The sequence below is a fragment of the Coenobita brevimanus genome, chromosome 52, assembly GCF_032717465.1.
Source record: "Coenobita brevimanus isolate Jiangsu-jjx chromosome 52, ASM3271746v2, whole genome shotgun sequence".
NCBI lineage: Eukaryota > Metazoa > Arthropoda > Malacostraca > Decapoda > Coenobitidae > Coenobita > Coenobita brevimanus.
The window spans coordinates 38,243,292-38,268,965 of NC_137005.1; the positions used below are offsets into that span (position 1 = coordinate 38,243,292).

Genomic DNA, 25,674 nt, shown 5'->3' on the forward strand with positions numbered 1-25,674 from the left:
GGCCTCCCCCTTCCCCCCTCCACCTCACTCATACTCAGTCTCTTGCTGTCTATCCTCTTTACACAGTCAAAATACATTAGTTTAAAGGTTAGCTACAGCACAGCATCTGAAAAACCTGTTAGCTTTTCCACTGAACCCTTTTCTATTTCAGAGAACCCAGTGGACTGCAGGCTGGCTTCCCTCAACCATCCTTTCAGGGGATAGGGAGTACAATAAACTATTCCATCACTTACTACGAATTTAATAAAATAAGTCTCCTTGGTTACTAGTCAAAATCGTCTCCACCTGCCCTGAGCCGAAAGGGTAAGAAAAAAAAATACTTAACTGAAAAGCCTTCGTCCGTTGAATCCAAACACCCGTCTTGATCTTGAATTCCAACCCCGTCTTCTTGGTCGCTTGAATTCCAACCCCCGTCTTCTTGGTCGCTTGAATTCCAACCCCCGTCTTCTTGGTCGCTTGAATTCCAACCCCCGTCTTCTTGGTCGCTTGAATTCCAACCCGTCTTCTAGTTCACCTGAATTCAAATCCCCGTCTTCTTGGTCACTTGAATTCAAACCGCCGTCTTCTTGGTCGCTTGAATTCCAACCCCCGTCTTCTTGGTGGCTTGTATTCCAACCCCCGTCTTCTTGGTCGCTTGAATTCCAACCCCCGTCTTCTAGTTCACCTGAATTCAAATCCCCGTCTTCTTGGTCACTTGAATTCAAACCGCCGTCTTCTTGGTCACTTGAATTCAAACCGCCGTCTTCTTGGTCACTTGAATTCAAACCGCCGTCTTCTTGGTCACTTGAATTCAAACCCCCGTCGTCTTGGTCACTTGAATTCAAACCCCCTTCTTGGTTACTTGAATTCAAACCCCCTGGTCGCCTGAATTTAAACCTTCTTGGTCGCTTGAATTCAAACCCCCGACTTCCTTGGTGGCTTGAATTCACCATCTTGGTCACGAATTCAAACTTCGTCGGTTGAAATTAGACACTGAAAAAAAAAAAAAGGAGTTATCTCAATCATTTGTAGGCTATCCCTCGAAATTCCAAATATATGCAAACCTAAAATAAACTCAATTCCGTTCAGTTTTATGCTTTCTACTACCACATTATACATTTTGAAAACTATTTGGAAAGCTATTAACTCCAAATTATGCCCTCAATATCAAACTTTGGGGAAAAATATCAAATGAAAACACGCATAATTTCAAGAACTACCAATTACGCTTCACGAACTTTGCTTGCTGCTGTTACCATCGCCATCTTTAAAGTCCCATCTATAAACATTAGATTAACACCATATGGGCTGCTAGTCACGAAAAAGTACAATGGGAAGTATGAAGGGCCATGCTACGATCTTATTCTGATACTGAGGTACGGAAAATATGATACTGGAGAAAAATTAAAGTGATGCTTCCATATGGGTCGGACTTACAAAATCGCCGCTGCTGGTTAAATATTCCAGAAAATCAAGTTTAACGTTCTTCCATTAACATCAAGCCAAAAGTTTTAAAAGTTCCATTATGAAAGGAATTAGTTGGACGAAAAAGAAAATTATACTTACCCAAAGACGCAGAGATGCCCCCACCAGCTCCGCCCAACTCGGAATGAGCCGGCGACCAAGGGAAACGTACCTCCCTCCACCCCCTCCCTCCCTCCCTCCCGATCTCTCCATTCCTGCCGTCCACCCCCCTCCACTTCGGCCCCTCCCACTCCATATGGTTTCCATATTTTTTGTGTATATATATTGCTTTATATGGATGTATGTACGGTAAGTGTTCATGTATGTGTATAAATGTACATTTCTACAACTCTTGATTAGCGTAAAGTACGGTAATGGCTGCTTGTACCGTCTTTCTTTTGGGATATATGAATACGTACATTTGTGAATAATAGGTGTATACATATGTATGTTATGGATTAGTCTAATTTGGATCTAAGTCTAATGGAAGGCGGTAGTTTCCTCCAACCCCCTCCTTCTCTCCGCCCCCCACTTTCTTCCCCCCTCCCTCTCTCCGTCCCCCACTTCCTTCTCTCCTCCTCCTCCGTCTCTCCGACCCCCACCACCTTTCCTCCATTCCCCTTTCTCCTCCCTACCTCCTCTGTCTCTCCATCCTCCACCTCTCCTTCCCCCTTCTCCGTCCCTCAATCCTTCCATCCCCCTCTATTCCTCCTCTCCTCCCTCCTTCCTTTCCTCCACAAAAAGCCGGCAGAAATTCCTTTACCCCCTTCTTCCCCCCTTCCTCCCTCCCTTCACGTCCCCCCCTCCCTTCTTCCCCCCTCCCACCTTCTCTCCCTCCATCCCTCCACGGCCTGCCATCTACGGGGTTCTGTAATATTCAAAAACATACCCTTGTCTTTCTTCTTTCTTTTTTCTTTGTTTTCCCTCTTTTTACCTTAACCTGCCCTCCTTACAGGTGACGTACATATAGGTTCATTCTGCCTTCTACTAAACTATTATATTCAGGAAGGATTTATTTAAGGGACCTTGTTGGTGGGACACAAGTCAAGAGTGAGAGCAGTGGCAATGAATTATCTGAAAGGAGCCTGTGGAGTTACATGGAGAGACAGGCTGACAAATGGGAGAGTAAAGGAGCGTTGTGGTGTGGATGTGGATGTGACAGAAAGCGTTAAGATGAATACATTGAGGTGGTTTGGCTACGTGGAGAGGATGGAGAACGAGAGACTGACGAGGAGTGTGTATGTGAGTGAGGTGGAGGGGGGTAGGGAGGGGTAGGCCGAGAATGAGATGGAGGGATGGAGTGGAGAGGTATATGAGGGATGGGGGTGTGAGATGAGAGAAGGGCAGTGAAATGGGGGGGACAGGGCGACATGGAGGCGATTTGTTTGTGGCCACCCATTACGGGATTAAGGCGCCTGGCAACAGATAGATAGATAGGTAATATTTGTAATATATATAATACATTTAAGATAAACAACATATATATATATATATATATATATATATATATATATATATATATATATATATATATATATATATATATATATATACACACACACAAGATGGGTACCAAGCTTAAGGGATTTAAGTTACTGAGAAAGACTGGAAAGATTGAATTTACCAACGCTGCAGGAGAGGAGGAGACGATTATGCTATATAAATGCATATCAGGGGAACAGAAAATAGACATAAAATAATATATATCATATGTGTGAAGCATCAGCAAGAGGACATTGCAAAATACAGCATAAAAAGAGAGTTGATAAAGATGTAAGGAAATTCAGTTTCCCTAATAGGGCAATTGATCAGTGAAATGCACACCCGAATGAAGTAGTGTGTGCCAAAACTATTTATAATTTCAAGGATATGTATGATAAAAATGGTTTAATACACGGGACAATACGACCTTGACTCATTCCTGTAAAGATTCAAAGCTAAGAGCCTAAGGCAATCGTCACGCCTAAGAGATTAGATAACTCGTCCCCAGATGATTAATTATAACCATGTTTATCCAACCTAACTCATTCATACCTTAGAAATTCGAATTTTTACCGCTTTCTGCCTAAGCTAATTTAATTTAAGGGCGGAAACTACCCGAGAAAGCTTTGAGACGAATGATATGAGAAGCCGGAATGACCATTTGCCGTTTGTAAACAAAGGGCGAGAGGCTCCGATCATGTTACCCCTACAGAGATCAGAGGACAAATGGCAATAATCAATTATGGCATATTTGTGGCGGCCTCTGGCTATTATAACGCTACACCGGACTTCTTTGGTGTTCTTTGTTGTGCAGAAAATGTGGCAACTCTACTGCCAGACTTACAAGCTAGGAAAACGTCTCGTACAGTTTTTTTTTTATTAACTTGACGAACCTGAAGTGACCTGAAAGACCCTAAACTGACAGAAATAACACTGAACTGATCTACTGAAGTCTCACTACTAAAATAATGAAGAACAGCAAGAAAGGGTTTAAGCTGACATGAAAGGGTGTGCCTGGACTTCGATCTGCCTGGGCCCGAGTGGATGTAATATTGAATGTTATCACGAGATTTAAATGGCTCTGAACTCATCTGGACTCTCTCTCTCTCTCTCTCTCTGTTACTTATACCATGAGGAATTTGCAAGACACTCCAAGGAAAGTTTAACGTATTTTATTATACAGTGAAGGCCATAGATATTAATCTCCCCACCCAAAAATAAACATCGTATACTTCAACTCACCATCATAATCATCATCATCATCATCATCACCCTATCCCCACTACTAGAAGTGGGGTTGGTATGATCCAGAAAAATGTTGCTGTTGTTGCTTAACCCCAGTCTGTCTGGCCAAACAGACCTGTAAACCACAGGTAAGCAACTGCCTCTGTTGGGCCTCCTACAAGTCCAGTTCAGTACATAGACCTTGTGGGGATCTGGCACCCCCTTATGGTAGACAGCACCTCATCAAAATTGGACCAGGGTCATTCCCACAGCGAGGTGTAAGGAAATATGAGAAGCTTTGGCTCCTGGGTGGATGTCACAGCTGCTTTGCTCCACCTAGGGTACACAGTGCCAGCATCTGTGGGCTCCTCATCAGTGCCTCCAGATACATGCAAATTAATAAAATATCAAAGTAGGAAGCAAAGTGTCCAGCAAAAATGGACTGTACCTCCATACACTTACATACTACTACTATGATAATATAGTATAAATCAGTTGTAAATAACCCCCTAGGAGGTGTAAGGACCAGAGGCTAGGCCACTGTGGTCCAGAACATGCATGCATAGGTGACAAGCCTGTGCCCGATGCAGTATCACTGTTTAAATAACCTGCAGTAGCTTCCTGTGTATCTGATCCAGTGCACACAGTACTTGATCTTTACCCTGATTTGTACCAGGCATCTACCAATTTATAAATGCAGATTTTCTCTTGATATTATGTAATCATTATAGAGACCTTTATTATTAACCCGTACTGCGCTAGGGACAGATCTACATCCCCCTCTAAATTGCCATTGACGTAGTTATACGTCCTGCAGCATTGAGAAGTCACAGCAAACGACCAAAGTAAAATGGGAGGTAATAATGTATCTTGCTAACTTCAGACATATCTCTGCTACATTTACAGCACTGATTTAGGAGTGTGGGAGGCGAGTGACATGTTTCACAGGCTCACAGCAGCTCTACTTTCACAGTAACCTTGAAGATTTCAAAGGTCGTGTGGCAAAACACGACTCGATTCAAAACAACTTTCTGGCTTTAGTGATTACACTGATAGTGCCAGGGATCTTATATTGATATATTAAGCTTTTTAGCCATACAAAAAAATCCAAAATCGGTTCACAAGCTCACAGATGCTCTGCTCTCTCAGTAACCATGAAGATTTAAGAGGCTGAGTGGCACCAACCTGACTCAATTCAACCAACTTTCTGGCTTTAGTGATTACTTTTAATAGTGCCAGGGATCTTATATTGATGTATTAAGCCCATTTAGAAGGGAAAAAAATAATCCAAAATTGGCCAGCGTACAGTAGAGGGATATATATATATATATATATATATATATATATATATATATATATATATATATATATATATAATATATATATATATATTTTTTTTTTGGGGGCCAGCACGATACGGGTTAATGTGTATTGTTATTAGATGTATGCATATGACACAGATCCAGAATGCGTCTCTCCACGAAATTAATGCAGTATTATTGGAAGCATATGAATGACACAGTGACCTTTAATGTACCTCACCAAGAAATATTGCCACTGTTACTAGATGTATAAGAATGGCACACTGATTAGAACGTTGTGTCAGTGTGAAATAAATGCACAGGTACTGGATGCATGCGTATGACAACTCTTGAAAGCGTCTCAGTGTGAATTAAGCACACTCTTACTGAATGCAGAAGTATGACACACTAATCTAGACCGCTAGTTACTGTATAATAAATGCATTGTTTTTTATTTACATGCGTACAGTTGCAGTTTGTGGTTCCTCTGTAGCTTTTCAATGTCGTTTCGGAATCTATGACATCTTATTCACTGGGTTATTTTATCTACAGACTCTCTCTCTCTCTCTCTCTCTCTCTCTCTCTCTCTCTCTCTCTCTCTCTCACGTCTTCTACATTCTTAGTTCTTTCTCTTCCTCATTCGTGTTTCTCCTTGGTCTCTCTCTCACCCTTTCTCTTTCACTTCCAGTTTTCGTCCATTGCCCTTCATTCTTCGCTCTTTCTCCTCCTCTTTCGTCCCTCATTCTTCTTTCTCCTCCGGCAGTCCACAACACAACAGCTGACAGACACCGGTAAAGGAGCCCATGAACCGGTTGAACGCCTCGGACCGGGGTGCGGCGCGGACGAAGATGTAATATACCGGGATGCCAACCAGGAAGACGGCGATGTTGTACCCCAGTTCTACCGGTCTCTCGTATACCGGGAAGACGACCAGGAAGACGGAGACGAAGAAGAAGAGCACAGCCACCCACAGCCACACCTGTACCGGAAGAGGGAAGCTAATTATAGTGTGTTTAACCTGGCAAAAATCACCAAACACCTTTCAGTTCAGTTGATGACGAAGTGTAGGAAGACAGAAGGTTAAGTCGACTTGTAACTAAAGAGATTCAGTCCTGATTCATAGCTCTACCTGCCATTTCCCTGCCTCATACTCTGCCTTACCCTTCCCTACCTCACCCTTCCCTGTCTCACCCTCCTCTACATCACCCTCTTCTATCTCACCCTCTACTCTGCCTTACCCTGTACTGCCTCAACTTTCCCTGCCTCACTCTTCCCTGCCTCACCCATCCTCTACTTCACCCTGTCCTGCCTCACCCTTCCTTCTGCCTCACCCTCTCCCGCCTTACCCATTTCTTACCTAACCCTCTGCTACCTCTATATCTTTCTTGCCTCAGACTCTACAAAACTTTCCCTATCTCACTCTTTGCCCCATCCCCATCCTCGCTCTCCGCCTCACCTTGTGCCTCACCCTCTGGCTCACCCTTGCGTCTTCTACCTAACCCTCTGCCTCACCCTGTGCCTCACCTTGATGGGCCTCTTCCTCTCTGGCTGGGTGTACCTGAGCCACAAGAGGGCCGAGATGCATAGCAGGACGAAGAGTGACTCGGAGAAGGACACGCAGTTGATGAGCGCCAGGGTATCCGAGGTGGTCAGCATGCACAGGGTCATCGCGCACTGGGGAAGGTCAAATGAAGGTCAGGTGGGGTCAGATTGGGTCACAGGGGCCACAGAAAGGTCAAAGGGTGAAAAGGGAGTCACAGAAAAGGCCAAAGAGTTAAACAAGGTCACAGCAGGGTTAGATAGGATTACAGAAAAGGTCAAAGGGTTAAACAGGGTCAGAGAAGGCTTGAATTGGGTCACAAAAAAGAGCCAAAGGTTAAATAGGATTACAGAAAAGGTCAAAGGGTTAAACAGGGTCATAGAAGGGTTAAATAGGGTCACAGAAAAGACCCAAAGGTTAAATAGGATTACAGAAAAGGTTAAAGGGTTAAATAGGGTCACAGAAAATACCAAAAGGTTAAATAGGGTTACAGAAAAGGTCAAAAGGTAAAACAGGGTCAGAAAAAAGGTCAAAGGGTTAAATAAGGCCACATAAATGGTTAGGAAAATTGCAGAGACGTGAAACTAATGATAACAGAACGGTCAACTTCAGTCCTGTCAAGAAAATGGTGTTGAGGTCACAGGGATAATGAGAGGTCAATGAGGGGTCAACTGGGTCACAGGAAGGCGAATAGGGTTTTATGGGGTCAAAGGAAGGGGTTACGGGTTATTTAGGGTCACAGGAGTCAAAATGGATTATAATAACTGGAGAAATGAGGAATAAAATAAATAAAGTCCTTCAAACTTGTCCCTATTAGATTAACTGGTGTTCAGAGGTCACAGGAGTAAGGGAAGGTCAACGAAGGGTCAACTGGGGTCACTGAAAAAGTAAGGGAGAAGTTTGGGTTATAAGGAGGGTCAGATAAGGGGAATATCACAAGCAGAAGAGAAGACAGGCTGTGGAAATCGGTGTCAAGTATTTAGAGAAAGGGTAAGTGGTGTGCTAGGGACGAGGGGCCAGCTAGGGTCAAGAGAGGGTCAGCTAGGGTCAAGAGAGGATCAGCTAGGGTCATATAATAAAGGACAGAAGGAAATGGTAAAATAAACTGAATACATCGAAGAGGAGAAATCACAGAGAGTAATAATAATAGACTGATATGTGTGTACCTAGAGAGAGAGAGAGAGAGAGAGAGAGAGAGAGAGAGAGAGAGAGAGAGAGAGAGAGAGAGAGAGAGAGAGAGAGAGAGAGGGAGGGAGGGAGGGAGAGAGAGAGAGAACTTACACCTTCACCTACGAAGAATAAGTTCAAATGGAAACGTGAAACAGAAAGAAAGAAAAAGGAGATAATATAAATGAAACAATCCACACAGACCCCCACCTGAAACAGCAGTGCAGGTACGGGCGTAAATCTCTTATAGCTGATGAGTGCCAGGGCCTGCGGCAGATGACCCTCCCTGGCACCCACGAAGAACAGTCTGGAGCAGGCGAAGATGAGGCCGTTCAAGCTGCCGAAGGTGGACAACGCTACGAAGGCGGGCATGACGTACACCACCCACCCGAGGACACGGCTGGAAAACGCCTGGAAAGGAAAAGCAGAGGTGGCAAACTGGAAGAATGACGTATTATTGGGTTATGGAATATGGAATGAGGAAGACTGGACATGAAAAGAGGAAGTGGTTATAACATTCGAGAAAAGACGAATCACTAGGATGGGCTGGAAATGAAAAGCAGTATGGCAAGTTACAGCACTACGAAGGCTGGCATGATACGGACAGACACAACCCACCCTAGGACGCGGCTGGAGAACGACTGGAATTATGTAGGATCGTTGAGAGGATTGCGAATTAGAGGTGACGAACTAAAGGGATACTGTCTTGGATGGGGAGACAGAGTGTGACTGAAGGAGCGAAGGGGAGAAAAGGATGCTAGATAATGAACGAGAGGAGTGAAAAAAACAGGGAAATGATGGATTAGCTGGGTGGAAACTGAGAAGATAGTTAGAGGTGTAATGATGAACAGTCTAGAACAGGTGGAGATGAGGCCACCCCCCTCTAGCACACAGCTGGAGACTGACTCTAATTAAAGAAAATGGATCAGATGCAAAATGGACTGGAACTCAAGAAAATGTGGAGGTCAGTGGTGGGCAAGGCAACACAGTAGAGAGGTGATGAATTAAATGAATGAACTGGAGGGGCTGCAGATTAGAAGGGTTATGAACAAGGTGACGAATGAAGAGAACGAGGAATTAGGAGAGCAAAAAGGTGTAGCAAGAGCGGAGATGAGGTCACTGAGACGGTAGACGGTGCAAAGGCGGCCAGACCGACACCATCCACCCTGGAATGACCCTCGAGAATGACTGGATGCATTGAGGATGGAATCAAGAGAAATGGCGAATGAAAGAGGTGATGAATTTTGAAGTGTGGGGCATTATAAGAGTGATGGACTATATAACTAAGAGACTGTAGGTATGAAAATTGCAGATGGCACTACACACTACAGAATGCAGCTGTAGGATGACATTACATAGGAAATAAGACTAAAAAAAGAAAAAAAACAAAGGGATGACAAATACATAATTACAAATGACGTTACGCTGAAGAAAATACAGCAGCAGGGATGGCTACTACAGATGACCACACACACACACACACACACACACACACACACAAACAAACATCCACTCTTTTCGTCCGCCTATCTCTATATCTTTGTCTCTATCAATCTGTTTATCTATTAATCTATCTATCTACTTATCTGTTAGTCTAGTGTGTCTATCTATCTATCTATCACTCACTCACCAGCGCCACAGCATGGGAGGCCAGGACCTCATTAGGCTCCAACACGGCGAAGTAGGCCATGTTGGTGAGGAAGTAGACCAGAGTTACGAGGGGCAGAGATATCACGATGGCGCGAGGCAGGTTCCTGGGGGAGACAGTACGTACCTGGATTAGAGTAGTAGTAGTAGTAGTAGCAGTAGTAGTAGCAGCAGCAGCAACAGCAGTAGTAGTAGTTAGTAGTAGTAGTAGTAGTAGTAATAGTAGCAGCAGTAGTAGTAGTAGTAGTAGTAGTAGTAGTAGCAGTAGTGGTAGTAGTAGTAGTAGCAGCAGTAGTAGTAGCAGTAGTAGGTTTTGGACTCCTCTTCAGGTAAGGAGGTTCCCTAGCACCTCTTCCTTGGCGATTTATTTTTGGATACGACTGGTTGGTATTCTTTTGTACGCTATTTATGCAGGGTATGGCGGTATTAGAATGATTTAGATAACACAGAACAGGAGAGTACGGTGTAATATGCAAAATAAATCGCTTAGGAAAAGGTGTTAGGGAAGTTCCTTAACAGACTAGTAACCAAGAAGATTCATTCCTACATCTCTTAGGCTTAATGAATTATATACAACCACGACACAGTAATCAAGCCGTGAGAGTGGCACACTTGTACCTCACAGAAAAAAAAAAAAAAAATCCCTACTCCATTCAGCTCAGTTGATGGAAGTGTAGTCACAGTGGAGGGTTAATCTGACTAGCAACCAAGGAGACTCATTCCTCCATCATAAGTGAAGCTCATCGAATTTCATGCACCCACAACATGGCATTTCAGTTGTAGAAGTGGCCCGGTTCCGTCAAATGAAAACAACTACGGGAGGTGACAATATCAGAGCTGCATCAGTGCTCGGCTCGCTAGTGGTGGTGTGGCTGAGAGGTTAACTGGGCAATAAACTGAGGCTGAATGGGGTGTTTATGGCTGGAGATAGGCTGTGTACGGCAGCTTAGGGGACGCTGTTATATAAAGCCTGTGGTAGAGATTGTTGTGGCGGAAATAGTAGCATCGTTCTTGCCCTTGTTCTTGCTCCTGCTTTTGTTGTTGTTGTCGCTGTGGGTCTTCTTCTTCTTCTTCATCATCATCATCATCATCGTCGTCACATTATTATTATTATTATTATTATTATTATTGCCATTTCACCTTAACTTGGCCCATACTGTTGTCTTTTTGCAACTTATTTCACGTAGCTCAGTGAGAGAAAGAGATAATGCTACGGCTCTAAACCCCTTCCATGGAACTTCTTCGTGACTAGCATCATATTCTAGTGCTTGTCTTTTATTACAACTCAGCATTCAAGGCGGAGAGGTGACAGTTTTGGGCCAATTTAGGGTAAAAGGAGTATTGTGGGTTTACTCACCTGTATGGCTCCCTCAGTTCCTCAACCACGAAGTTCAAACAGTTCCTGAGGAGAAAAGAAATCATCATCATCATCATCACCTTCATCATCATCATCATCATCATCATCATCCTTATATTATTTCATCATCATAGTCACCACCACCACCACCATCATAATCACAATCATCATCACCATCATCACCACTACCACCACCACTATCATCATCATCATCACCATCATCATCATCATCATCATCATCATCATCATCATCACCACCATCATCCTTATTTTATTTCCTACTAAAAAATGGGGAACTAAGTTTGATTTAGAGACAGGAAAATGTAAGTACCGTCCATCTCCCTCTTTCCCTTTGTGTCTGTCTATTTAGCTGTCTACACATCTTTCTATTATCTATCTATCTATTTATTTACGTATCTATTTTTCTATCAACCTGTCAATCTATACATAAAACACACATACACCTATCTATCAGTCTGTCTATCTGTTTATCCGTCCATAACACACACACACACACACACACACACACACACACACACACAGTCTCTCAGTTAAAGGACAAATTTACCAGACACTCATCTCAATATTATTTTTTTCCTCCACTAAAACAAAATAGTTTCTCCAGCCACATCTGCCATAGAATAAAAGTCCTTGGTGGAAAAATGAAGATATGGACGCATCTTTCTCTCTCTCTCTCTCTCATTTCCGGCACAGGTGAACAGTCCAGGTACTACGATATAATTAGTGACGAAACACTTATCCTGGTTCTCTAGGTGTGTGTGTGTGTGTGTGTGTGTGTGTGTGTGTGTGTGTGTGTGTGTGTGTGTGTGTGTGTGTGTGTGTGTGTGTGTGTGTGTATCTATCCATCCTTCTATCTATCCGACACTCACCATCCAGCATAAGAGAATAATCCCTGGTAGAACGCGGTAGACAGTGACGTAACACTTGTCCTGGTGCGGTAGAATGGGTCCTGGTACAGCTCCGTGTGTCCTGCGGCGAGGTGGTAGAGTCCTGCGCCGATGATGAGCACCAGAGCACACACCTTGGCCGCGGTGAAGGCTCCTTGAATGTTTTTGGTCCACTTGACGTTCGTGCAGTTTAGCCATGTTAGAAAGCCTGAAGGGGGAAGGCGGGGGTGAGTTTTGGTAGAGAGAGAGAGAGAGAGAGAGTCTTAAACATAGCAAAACTGATCTAAATGTCGACAATATTTTCCTGGGAGACCCCTATGTCCCTTCTGGCATTACCGTACTTCTTTCTCCACCTTCCTCTCCCACCCTCTCTTCACCCACCCCGCCCTCATTTCATTCTCAGAAAGAGTCGTTAGGTCAAAAACTATATAAACTAATGACACTTGGCCTCAAATAACTAAACGTCGCTGATCCCAAAGTCGAAATGTATTCAGACTACTGTTGTTGATTCTTAACCCCGGTCTGTCTGGCCAAGCAGACCTGTCGACCACAAGTAAGCAACTGCTGCTAAAGGGGCCGTGCTAAAGGTGAAGTACGTGTAGGGTACTGGCACTCCCTTGTGGCAGACAGTAACTCGTCAGGGTCGGAACAGGGTCCTTCCCACAGCAAGGTGCGGGGTAATATGAAGAGGTTTAGCTCCGGATGGACGCCGAAACTGCTTAACTCCACCCAGGATGCACAGCGCCAGCACAGGTAGGCTCCTGGTCAGCGCCTCCTTTTACCTGTAATTCCTATGTACTCTACGTGCACCTATGTACCGTATACCCTACTTTCGGGGCCGAGATGTTTTCCCAGCAGAAACCTTACCCTCATAAATCCCGAACTCGTCCCTGAGACCATCGGCCGCTTCCACAGTCACTCTTTTCTTACGATGCTGACTATGGAAATTTTATTCTCCAGTTTAGGCCCCCACAGTCACCCTTGACGGCAATGTTGACAAACACACGAACCATTATTAAGAACATTATAAGAACAGTTAACAGGGAATCTTTAGTGGGCTTTAGAATCCACACCACCCCAGTGAAGTTTATCATGAAGAACGCTCTGAACATTACTACGAGCATTATTAGCATTATTAGAACGCTTGTCATGGAATCCTTAGTGAAGCTTATTATCTGCGGGCATTCTCTGTACTGAAATACAAAGACAGGATACCGGTAGCCAGAGTGATTTTCGAAAAAATTCAGGAGACTGTGTTAAGCCTGATTTTGAGTGAGAAGCCCTATATTAGTATTGACGATATCACTTGTAAATTTCTTAAACTACCCGTGTTTTGCATTTATTCCCCTTGTGCGGCAGCAAGGACCTCTGTTCTTACGCTGCCACGATCTTTTTAGTGTAACCAATCTATCTCAACAGTTACGGAGCTATAATTAACCTACTGATGACCCTGTTAATTAGCCCATAAGATTATCAGTAACTTATGAGATGTGGGCCCGTAGATTTTACATCAGGATTCCGGAGCGATCTTAAAGATTCCATATTACTACTTGATGTTTTTAGGGGAGCTTAAATCATACACCCACAGTGTGTAGTTGATCTCTAACTCTCATTCAGTCTTTCTAAGCACAAGTAGAGAGTTTCCTTCGTGTGTGTTGCCCAGTGTCACGAATACACTGCTTACACATAGAACTGTCTCTCCAGCAGTACGAGGGGTGATCAGAAAGAAATGACAGTGAGTCCATAAACTTTTATTAGCATGAAGAACTATCAAACTATGACTCACATTCCTTCAAAGTACTCCCCTCCAACCTCTATGCAGCGTTCCATTCTCTTTCTCCACTTCATGAAGCAAGCGTGGTACTCTGAAGACGGTATACTTCGGAGTTCTGAATTGACGGTCCATGCCAAGCCTTGGATGCGATGAAATTGCTTCCCAGCGATGGCAGATTTAATTTTTGGAAACAACCAAAAGTCACAGGGAGCCAGGTCAGGGGAGTAGGGTGGGTGGGGGAGCAGAGTTATACCTTGTTGTTCCAGGTACTGCATAGTGAGGCGAGCTTTGTGGGGTGCAGCATTGTTGTGGTGCAGCAAAAGGCGAGACCGACGGCGGGTTGGTGCGGTGTTGGCCTTGTGTTCCAAGACTTGTGGAAGGACCTGGTCTGTGTAGTATTGGGTTGTGATAGTGGACTTTTCAGGCATCACATCCACGCATATTGGTCCTTGAGAATTGAAAAAGATGGTGAAAAGGCGCTTCCGGCTGCGAAATCCTTCCTTCAAAATCTGAGGTCGAGGGTCTTCATCGCCCAACCACACCATGTTTGACTGCTTGTCACGGGTTGTGAAGAATGAAATCCAACACTCATCTCCAGTAGCAACATCTGAGAACCGTTTTGGACCATTTGGTTCAAATTCAGGAAGCCAGACACGACAAATCCTCACCCGTTCAGCCTTTTACTCATCAGTCAACAAATGGGGTATCCATCGACAACACTTCTTCCTCAGGTGTAACTGTTCATGCACGATGTCATATGCACTCCCATAACTGATATCAAGCTCCAAGGCTAAGAACCTAAGAGTTACAGTTGGATCCTCGTCGATGATGGACCGTGCACGGACAGTTGTTGCTTCGGTCACGGATGTCCGGGGGCGTCCAGAGCGTTGTTCATCTTTCAATTCAGTTTTTCCTGCTGTGAAAGCACGAATCCAGCGGGAAACAGTTTCCAGGGAAGGAGTAGTGTCTGGATAAACTTGTAATAATTCCCCTCGACTCTCTGTTGCTTTCTTTCCCAGTTTCCACCTCGTAAAAATGTAGAACCTGCAGCCTTCTTTCGAGTAATCCATGTTTCTGGCCAGAGAGCAAAAACAAGAGTGAAGCATTCACTCACAACAATAAAACAAGAAAAGTCAGGCATACGGCGACAAGTTCAAACTCGTAAGGACAGACAACTCTGCACTCTCCTTGCTCCCCTACCTCCCATCATTCAAGGTTTTCATGTTATAGCACGAACTGTCATTACTTTCTGATCACCCTTCGTATTTGTAAGAGGTCTGGTGGCCACTGCATCACTCAGTAAGTACTGTACAGCTTTGTCCGACCCAGATGCATCAGCAACCGACATCCGCTCGCATAAACTCTAGCTCCGAAACAGTTGCGAATCGGATCCATGTAGATTAATTTTACTAAGAATTAAACCAACATTTATAAAGTTTCTAATTTATATCCCTGGACACCCTGTATATCAGGCAAAGTGCACAACCCTTCATGTTTTGCACAGCACGATTTTAAATTCAAAAAGAGGTGGATGACGAGAGCAATAAAACGGAGTACGAGTTTAGCATGACGGGCTGCGCGAGGCCTGAAGGTTTACCAAGATGTAGCGGTTTAATCATCTCAGTCCAATGACGTATTTTCCATTGTATAGAGGGATTTTTTTTTCTTTTTGAGGGGGGACTTTGAGGGGTTATTCTATCGCTAATTTTGAGTAAGAAGTTATATGCTATCATGGGCCCAATTCTCAAGCGTTATGGAGCTATAATTACTGATGACTGAACGAAAATGGTCTTCCTCCTAATTAGCCCAGAATCTTACTTAAAATTAACCCCCAAGTAACTTCTCTCTAACAATTTTCGCCGGACACTCTGCAGTCTTGCTCTCTCCAGACGATTTTATTAAGCTTAGGAGAGACTTTTGGAACTGGAGGGGTTAGATACAGCCTTCATTAACCCCTTCACTGCAAGAGGCCTCCCCAAGCTGAACAAAATCGTCTGGAGGTAGCAGGAATTTACCACTATACTCCTCTCACCATAACTTGGCCCTGATTTTTATCCTTTTCAGCTTTTTCAAGTACTTTCATGACAGTAGAAGATAATGGTAATGATACAGATTTTATTGCACTTCTTCGTGACTAGCATCAAAATCTAGTATTAATCTACTATTACAACTCAGCATCCAAGAGACACGACAATTTTAGGCCAGGTTGGAGTGACAGTAGCATTTGGGGGCTAGAGACTGGTAAGGCTGACAGCCGTTCCCGCAACACACGAGAAAGCGCCCGGTAGAGTGGAGGGGGTAACATTACTTATGGACCACCCTGTACTGTGTGGGGGGGATGGGAAGAGGTGATGTGATTTGATGTGTAGATCCGCTAAAGGTCAAGGTCACGGGGTCAAGGTCACGAGGTCAAGGTCACGAGGTCAAGGTCACATGGTCAATGTCATGAGGTCAAGGTCACAGGGTCAATGTCAAGAGGTCAAGGTCAGAGGGTTAAGGTCAGAGGGTTAAGGTCACGAGGTCAAGGTCAAAGGTCTCGGGCGGGGTGTTGCTGTGCTCTCTGAAATTTTTTGATCTATAGTGGGTTAGTCTTCACCTGAGGGAACTGGACCACTAATATAACTTCAATATTAAGCCGTGGCTGACTGAAATTCCATGCGCTTTAGTTGTGGAGTATAAATGCGTCTCCTTGGTTACTAGTCGAAATTATTCCTTCACTATGACTACACTTAGCCTTCAACTGAGCTGAAGTTGTTGCATGAAATATGACGAGCTTTAGTTATCAGGTAAGGATGCGTCTCCTTGGTTACAAAGTCAAACCTTCACTCTAACTACACCTGGCCATGAACTGAGATGAAAAGGTTAGCAATGAGTCTCCTTGGTTACTAGTCAAAATTAACCCTTAACTCTAACTACACTTGGCATGAACTGAGCTGAGATGGGTTAGAAACGAGTCTCCTTGGTTACAGGTCAAAATCAAACCTTCACTCTACACCTGGCCATGAACTGAGATGATAAGGGTTAGCAATGAGTCTCCCTGGTTACTAGTCAAAATTAACCCTTAACTCTAACTATATCTGGCCATCAATTGAGCTGAGAGGAGTTAGAAATGAGTCTCCTTGGTTACTAGTCAGTCAAACCTTCCCTCTGACTACACCTGGCCATCAGCTGAACTGAGAGGGGTTAGAAATGAGTCTCCTTGGTTACTAGTCAAATCAACCCTTCACTCTAACTATATCTGGCCATCAATTGAGCTGAGAGGAGTTAGAAATGAGTCTCCTTGGTTACTAGTCAAAATCAAACCTTCACTCTGACTACACCTGGCCATCAACTGAGCTGAGAAGGGTTGGAAATAGTCTCCTTGGTTACTAGTCCAATTCACTGAGCTGAAAGGCGTTGGGATCATTGTCAGGTTATAATAAACACACTATACTTACATAATGCCAGCTGGGGCGTGGGTCCCATCTACCCTTCACTGTTCTGGCCTACGTAAGCCTAGCCGCGGGCCCCTACACCTCACAAAGGGGTATAATTATGGGATTAAATTCCCCCCCTTTTCTTTTTTATCCTTTTATTTTTTCCGTTTTAAATGTTTGATGGAGTAAAAAGAAAATAGTTTTTATCCTATTCTGGGCCTACTCAAGGATGATGATGTTGTTGATGTTACTTGTGCTGCTGCTACTGCTGATGCTGCTGATGTTAGTGCTACTGCTTGGTAATGATGATGATGGTGGTGTTAATGCTACTGCTTGGTGATGATGTTATTGCTACTGTTTGGTGATGATGATGATGATATTGCTACTGTTTGATGATGATGATGATAATGATGTTACTGGGGTTTAGCTGGCATTGTTACTATTATGACTACTAACTTAACTATCTCAAAACACGTAAATCTTCTCTCTCTCTCTCTCTCTCTCTCTGATGCGTGGTTTAATCAGTACCCCGCCCCCTTCACCACCACCATTTCAAGGACGCCTGTTTGTTATCTAACGTGTTACATTACTTCCCTTTTCCTTAATACTTCGTCCTCCTCTTTTTATCTTCTTTTTAGAGCATTTCCTATATTTCACCCTCGCTCCCTCTCTCCCTCCCTGCCTTCCTTTTCTATTTTCTATTTCTAATCGTCAGGGTAGTCCATGATTATATAACACTCCTCTTCCGCTCGGCCTGGCAATGTCTATCCCACTGCCAAACTTGGTGCCCCTTGCCTGTCTCCGTTTTCTTTCTTACATCATACATCTTCCGAAGTTATTTTTCCCGCCTTCATTCCCCTTTCCACATTTCATTCTCTCTCTCTCTCTCTCTCTCTCTCTCTCTCTCTCTCTTCACTTTACCCCGTCCTCATTTTATCCGTATTCCATCATCTTCCTTTTCTCTCTTCCTCCTCCGTCACTCTTTCAAACCTCCTCCCACCTCGCAACCTCTTCCACATGCTCTCCTCCTCCTCTTTTCCCTTCCACACTCCATTTCTCCTGTGTCCCTCCTCCACATATTTCACTCTTCCATCTTCTCTCTCTCTTTCCCTGCCCCTCCCTCTGTTTCTCCATCATTTCTCTTCTGTTTCTCCTCCACCTTTCCTCCCTCTCCTCTCTTTTCTTCACTTTTCTCTGTCACTTCCCCACTTTCCCCCTTTTCCATTATCCTCCTTTCTCTGCCCCGTCCTTTTCCTTACTTATTCTTCCTTGCTTCTCCCTCGCTTCATCCATCTTCCACTGAATCCCTTTCCTCTTCTCTCCCTTTTCCACTTCTTCTTCTCCTGTATCTTATCCACACATTTACATATTTCATCCCTCCTCCTTACCTCCTCTCGTCCTCCATACTCCCTCCCCTGTCTCTCTCTCACTCTCTCTCCGTAGTTTCACCCTTCATCTCTCCTATTATCCCCCTATCCTCCTCCTCCACCCACCCCTCTTCAACATATATACTTCCTCCTGACATTCTTCCTTCTTTCGTCCTTGTTTCTCTATCCCTTCCCTATTTCCTTCATCATTCCATATACACTCCTTTTTTATTCCTCCCTTCCATCTTCCTTGTGTCTTTCTCATTTCTCTCTCTCTCTCTCTCTCTCTCTCTCTCTCTCTCTCTCTCTCTCTCTCACCAGTTTTCGCGTGAATGAACTAAGTGGTGGACTAATCATTACGTAACGCCAAAAAGGGGGTTAGCATTTTGGCGTCCCCTATTTGGCGATTCATCTTTGTGTACAGAGACGAACCTGGAACTAACGATAGGGCTTAGTGACGACTGTTTTGTGTTTCGTCAGCGTCATCATCATCACCATCATCATCACCTCGACAACTCTCATCATCATTATCATCATCATCGTCATCATCAACAACAACATCATCATCGCCACCTCCACAACTACCATCATCATCATCATCATCACTTACACAACTATCATCATCATCATCATCATCACAGTTATCATCCTCATCCTCATCACATTTATCACCCTCATCATCATCATTATCATCACTATCATCTTCATAATATTCATCATCATCATCACGTCCACGATTATCATCATTATCATTATCATCACCATCATCATCATCACATTTATCATCAAGAGTATCAACATCATCATCATCATCATCATCATCATCATTCCAATCCCAACTATCATAATATGGGATGGGCAGGGTCCAAAAAACATGAATAATTACCAGCAGAATACCTTATAAAACATACCATAATCCATTCCCTTATCACTCACACCAAAATCCTGTGTAATTATCTCATTCCTTATAATATTCGACAATCTTTCATCTTTAGTCCCACGATCTGTCAAATTCTTCAGCTATACTCCTTTTACTCTAACTTGGCCTAGATTTTTGGTCTTTTGCGGCATATTACACAAGGCTCAGTGGCAGAAAAGGAGTGTTGCAGCTCTGCGTTCCTTCGATACCACTTCTTCCTGACTAGCACCATATTCCAATGCTAATTTGTTGTAACTCAGCATTCAAGATGGAGAGGTGACAATTTTAGGCCAAGTTAGAGTGAAAAGAGTGTAGACTACATCTCGACGAAGCGGAACAATGGTCTGTGGTAAGATAGGAGGAAGTACAATATACTATACTCTTCTTACTCTAACTTGGCCTGACACTGACATCTCTCCGTGTTAATTGCTGAGGTGTAACAACAGATTAACGCTAAAATACGGTGCTAATCACGATGCAGTGCTACAGAAACGATGTAGAGTGGTAGTATTGTCTTTTTCTGGCCAATGAACTACATGAATTAAATTGGAGAAGGAAAAAATCTGTGCCAAGTTAATGTAATAATAGTTTAGTCATATTACTGACAGGATTAATCTCGTGCTAAAAAAAAAAACTAAGCTCTTCTAAAAGGAGATCGAATTTAAATTGAACTCCTGCCTGGTTTTCATGCACAGATCTTTCTATGATGATTGTTCTCGTGAAGACTTGTGTGTGCAGCAAATTTTCTTGTCCATCTGAGAGCTATCTAATCCACCGTCAACCTTCCCATCAGTGTATGTGCCACGTTCCTTCTGCCTATCGAGACACCAGACATCAACAGGATCTCTCAAATAAACAAGATCTGCATTCTTGTCATCGTGGGAGACTCTAGCTCCTCTGCCTCAAGGATTTATTTTATTAGTGTCTATCTCTATTTGTCCATTGCAAGACGCCTTAAACCCGTAGGGGTGGCCAAGACCAATCGTCTCCACGTCGCCCTGTCCTCCACCACTTTGCTCTCCCTCCGCCTCACATCCCATCTCTCATATATATGCTGTATCTCTGAACTCCATTCTTTCATCTCATCCTTGGCCTCCCTCTCCCCCTCTTCACCTTCACCTCACTCACATACACTCGACAGCTCACAATATTTTCTTTAACGCTTACAGTCACAGTCACATCATTTACACTATTTTATATATCCCTCTAGTACCGACATAATTGGCAAGAAGAAAGTGAATATTTATGTGCCTTACTCTGATATAGATTTTTTTTTATTGTCGAGTTGCAATTAATAGACTGACACTAGAACATGGTGTCAATCACGAAGAAGTGCTATGGCAAGGATGCAGAGCACGTGTTGTCTTTCTACCACTGAGCAAAGTGAAATAAGCTACACAACGACGAAAATCTGGGCCAGGTTAAGGTAAATGATCTATAGTAAGCCACATGAACCTCCAAAAATACGATCCCAAGAGTCTAGACCATTCCCAAGCTGATAAAACTCAATTTGACATTTTAAAAGCGATTATCAATGAAAGAATCCCAAACATATGACATTACTTGGTACTCACAGACGACAAGCGCTGCAATGAGGCGAACGGGGACGTCAGGGAGGAAGTCACAGGTGGCGAAGATTGGCTTGATGATGTAGCTGGCGAAAGTGAGCGCCATGATGGTGTTGGAGGTGGGCGTGATCACCACCAGCGTCACCCACAGGAAGAGGAAGCCAGGCAGCCCGCCAAAAGTCTCGTGGATGTATGCGTAGTCACCGCCACTTTTCGGTATCATTGTGCCTGGGAATTATTATCATTATAATTATAATTGTTATTATTATTATTATTATTATTATTATTATTACTACTACTACTACTGCTATTACTGATACTACTACTATATTTTTTTGCGTCCTCTGTCTTCACGCTGCCCTCACTCCAACTCACATTGACATGAAGTGTACAGTACTGTGGAGGAAGTGAGGGGAAGGGGAGGCCTGTGAAGAATGAAGGATAAAGCGAATAGTTTTTAGAATCACAGAGGAAAATGAAGATGTTAGATACGGCCTTCATCTTCCCATTCACTACAAGAGGTCTCTCCCACAGCAGAATAGAATCGTCCGGAGTTAGCAAGCCAGCGAGCGAGCGAGAGAGAGAGAGAGAGAGAGAGAGAGAGAGAGCAAGTTAAAATGAAGTGGTTTATGGAGGGTGGGATGCAAGAAGTGTAGCGGCGGGGGTAAACTGTAAATTAGCGGGAACTATACTCCATCCACTTTAAGTAGGCGTAAAACTGCCACCTCTCCATCTTGAATACTGAGCGGTAACGAGAGAGAAACATTAGGGTATGATCCTAGTCACGAAGAAGTGCTATGGAAAGGATATTGTGCCCTAGTCTTATTCTGCCACTGAGCTTAGGGAAATGAGCTGCAAAAGGACGAAATCTGGGCCAAGTTAAGGTGAAGAGAGTATAGCTGTTAGTGATGTATACAGGGTAAGAAGTGATGCGACGGGGGTAAACTGAATCGGCGGGGCGTGGTTGTTTGTGGGTGGTTTAAAACTGCTGAAAGTGTGTCTGTGTACGTTCCAGTACTTCTCTCTCTCTCTCTCTCTCTCTCTCTCTCTCTCTCTCTCTCTTACTTCTTTATCTGGCTGGAGCGCCTTATCCCACTACGAGGCGTCATTTGGCTATATGGTTACCACCCAACGTAATAAATAGTTTCCTGGGTTACAGGAAACCATTTGGCCTGTAAATCAGCATAAACACAAAAGCTGGACAATCAAATGAAAAAATATGAAAAACAAAATACAACTGAGGCTGAATATTAAAAAAAAAAAAAAAAAAGCTGAAAGATCGATTATTATACAGGAATGCAAAAAAAGCAAAAAAATAGACGAATTATTTAAGTGAAAAAATAAAAAAAATAACACGGGTGAGACGTAGTACGGTAGTAAATTGAAAACAGAAAAATAAAACACGGCTGACTTAATAGTAAACTGAAAAACAGGAAAAAAAACACACACACAGCTGAGACTGAATATTAAAGTAAAAAATGAGGAAAACAAAGCGCGTGAAACTGAATGTTAGTGTCAAATACGAAAATAAAACAGACGAGACTGAATAATAAAGGAAAAAAACACGAAAACCACAGCTAAGACGGATTACTATGGTGAAAAATACGAAAATAAAACAGCTGAGACTGAATATTAAAGCAAAAAAACAAGAAAAGCAAAAACAGCTGAAAAGGATTATTATGGTGGAGAATACGAAAATTAAACAGCCGAGACGGACTTGGAAGATGAGAATTATAAAAAAAATGCAATAATAAAGGTTTGGTAAAGATATGCTTATGTTGTAAATTGTTTAGGATCCTTTATAAATACGATCTCTTATAGCTGCTTGCTGTTACGCATGTGCTAATCATGTAAACTAGTTAGGATCCTTTATAAAAACAATCTAGTAACGGTCAGCTGTTATGAATATTTGTTTACGTAGATTGAATGGGATACTTTATAAATACAATCTTTATTAATGGTTTGCTGCTACGAGGAGGTACTTATGCTGCAAATTAGTTAGGATCCTTTATAAATACAATGTCTCAACGGTTCACTGTTACGAATACTTGTTGATCTCGATTGGTTGGGATGTTTTATAAATACGATCTCGATTAACGGTCTGCTGCTATGAATACTTGTTTATGATGTGAATTGGTTAAGATCCTTTATAAATACAGCCTCTAATAACGGCTTGTTGCAGTGAAGAAGTGCTTATGCTGTAAATTAGTTGGGATTCTTTATAAATACAACTTAAAACTGGGCGGGAGAGGACCACAACAAAGCCACCTATGTTTACTGTATATATCTCCCTAAAACTTAAAATGTTTACTGTATATACCTAAAACTTAAAAATCCCTAAAGCTTAAAATGTTTACTCTATACCACCCTAAAACTTAAAATGTTTACTGTATATATCTCCCTAAAACTTAAGATGTTTACTTTATCTCCCTAAAACTTAAAATGTTTACTGTATACACCTCCCTAAAACTTAAAATTTTTACTGTATATACCTCCCTAAAACTTAAAATGTTTCCTGTATATATCTCGACAATTTTATTCACTTGTCACTCTAAATCGACAAGATATAGATAAAGAGAGAGAGAGAGAGAGAGAGAGAGAGAGAGAGAGAGAGAGAGAGAGAGAGAGAGAGAGAGAGGTACAGTCTCAGTGACCGAACACATCCATTAGATAACTGGGGGAAGGAAAGGGGGGGAGGGGGAGGGAGAGGGGAGGAGGGAAGGGGCAGGGAGGACAGGAGGGGAAGAGAGATGGACGAAGATAAGAGGAGAAGAGGGAGAGGGAGGAGAAGAGGAAGAGAAGGAGTGGGAGAGAGACACAGGGAAGGGGAGGAGGCAGCTGGGGAGGAGGAAATGGAAGGGAAGGGGAGGGAGATTGGGGAGAGAAGAAACAAGAAAGAAATGGGAGGGGGAGGGGAAGTGAGAGAGAAGGTGGAGGGAGAGGAGGAGGAGGAGGGAGTGGAAGGAGAGACAGGAACAGGAAAAGGAGAAAAGAGGAGAAGGAGGAGAGGTGGAGAGGGGGGGGGGCAGGGAGAGAGGGATAGAAAGGGGTGTGAGGGGAAGGGGGAAAAAGAGGAAGGGGAGGGAAAAAAGGGAGTCGATGAAGGATGGTGGAGGGAGGGGAAAGAGAGAGACGAAGAGGAAGAGGTAGGGACGAGGAAGAGGAGAGAGAGAGAGAGAGAGAGAGAGAGAGAGGAGAGGGAAAAGGGGAGGCTAGGACGTCAGCTTATCAGACTTCCTTCATAAAAAGTCCAAAAAAGTCTTAAGAACCAGTTAAGCGAGGCCGCGTGTTGTCTACCCTTAAAATTAGGAGGGTTGGGTCTCTCTCTCTCTCTCTCTCTCTCTTTTACATCCTTTTACACCTCATACTCACAATCCCCTACCCTCTCTCAGTCTATCTACCTGCCTCAACCAATCAACCTTTCAACCAACCAATCAACCAGTCAACCAACCACTCAACCAGTTTTTCTTACCTAGTTCAGCGTAGCAGAGGGCGCCCACCATGGACAGCAAGCCAGACACCGCCCACACCACCAGGGCCATTCCAATACTCCCGCTGTACTGCAACACTCCCTTGGGGGACACGAAGATCCCAGACCCTATGATGATGCCCACGATGATCCCTATGCCATCAATGAGGCCCAATTCCTTCTTCAGCTTCACTCCCGCACCTTCGCCGCCTTCGTCAGTCTCCCGGGCCTTGGGGTACTGCGTGTCGATCACCTCCGTCAAGTTGGTGTCAATTTCGCCATCCAGCTCGTTCAAGATGGGTTCGTGGTCACTGGGCGCCGTAGGGTAGATGTTGCTGTTGGTTACCATGGTGACGGCGTCGTGTTTGTTTACACTTTGGGGTGAGCACGTGGTAGCAGTTTGACTATATAACGCCCGGACACCTGTTTTGTTTGTTTACATTTAAGGGAGCATGTAGCAGTACCTGTCTTTTATTTTTTACTTGGCGATCACGTGATGGTAATTTTGTTTGCTTACACTTGGGTTACGTGGCGGTATTTGTTTTGTTTGTTTACACCTTTGCAAACACGTAGTGGCACCTATTTTGTGTCTGCACTAGAACTGCTAAAGTAGCATTTGTTTGCTTACACTTCGACTAACACGTGATGGCACTTGTTTGATTTGCTTACATTTGGGCAAACACGTGATCTGTCTTGTTTACATATGAATCAGTAGGTGGTGGCATGCATCTTTTTACACTTTATCAAGCACAGGATGAAATTCGTTTGTTTATACCTGCATGAGCACACGCTGTATTCATTTACACTTAGGCAAACTCATGGCAGCACCGTGTTAAATTACGTTCTTGGTACCTGCCTATCACCGTAGCACCTGGTCAAGTAACACCTTAGTAACAATTTTAATTAACACCTTGTTTCTTAGCAGTAATGTGACAATATTCTTCTCACTTTAACTTGGCCTAAAATTGCCACCTCTCCATCTTGATGCTCAGTTGGAACAGATGAACATTAGAATATGATGCTAGTCATGAAGAAGTGTGATGTTGAGGATATAGAACCGCAGCCTTGTCTTTTCCTGCCACTGGGATATGT

The 25,674-nt window shown here is 43.4% G+C and overlaps 1 protein-coding gene across 1 annotated transcript; it reads right to left on the minus strand.

The window, feature by feature from the left end:
* Positions 1–6,177: 6,177 nt before the first annotated feature.
* Positions 6,178–24,931, minus strand: LOC145400534 (Y+L amino acid transporter 2-like). Its single transcript, XM_080273055.1, has 8 exons — positions 24,586–24,931; positions 21,120–21,341; positions 12,052–12,277; positions 11,162–11,206; positions 9,788–9,911; positions 8,368–8,568; positions 6,975–7,124; positions 6,178–6,429 (listed from the first exon to the last, which is right to left on the minus strand). The coding sequence occupies exons 1-8, from the start codon at positions 24,929–24,931 to the stop codon at positions 6,190–6,192; spliced, it is 1,554 nt and encodes a 517-aa protein (XP_080129181.1). The 3' UTR covers positions 6,178–6,189.
* Between the last annotated feature and the right edge of the window lie 743 nt (positions 24,932–25,674).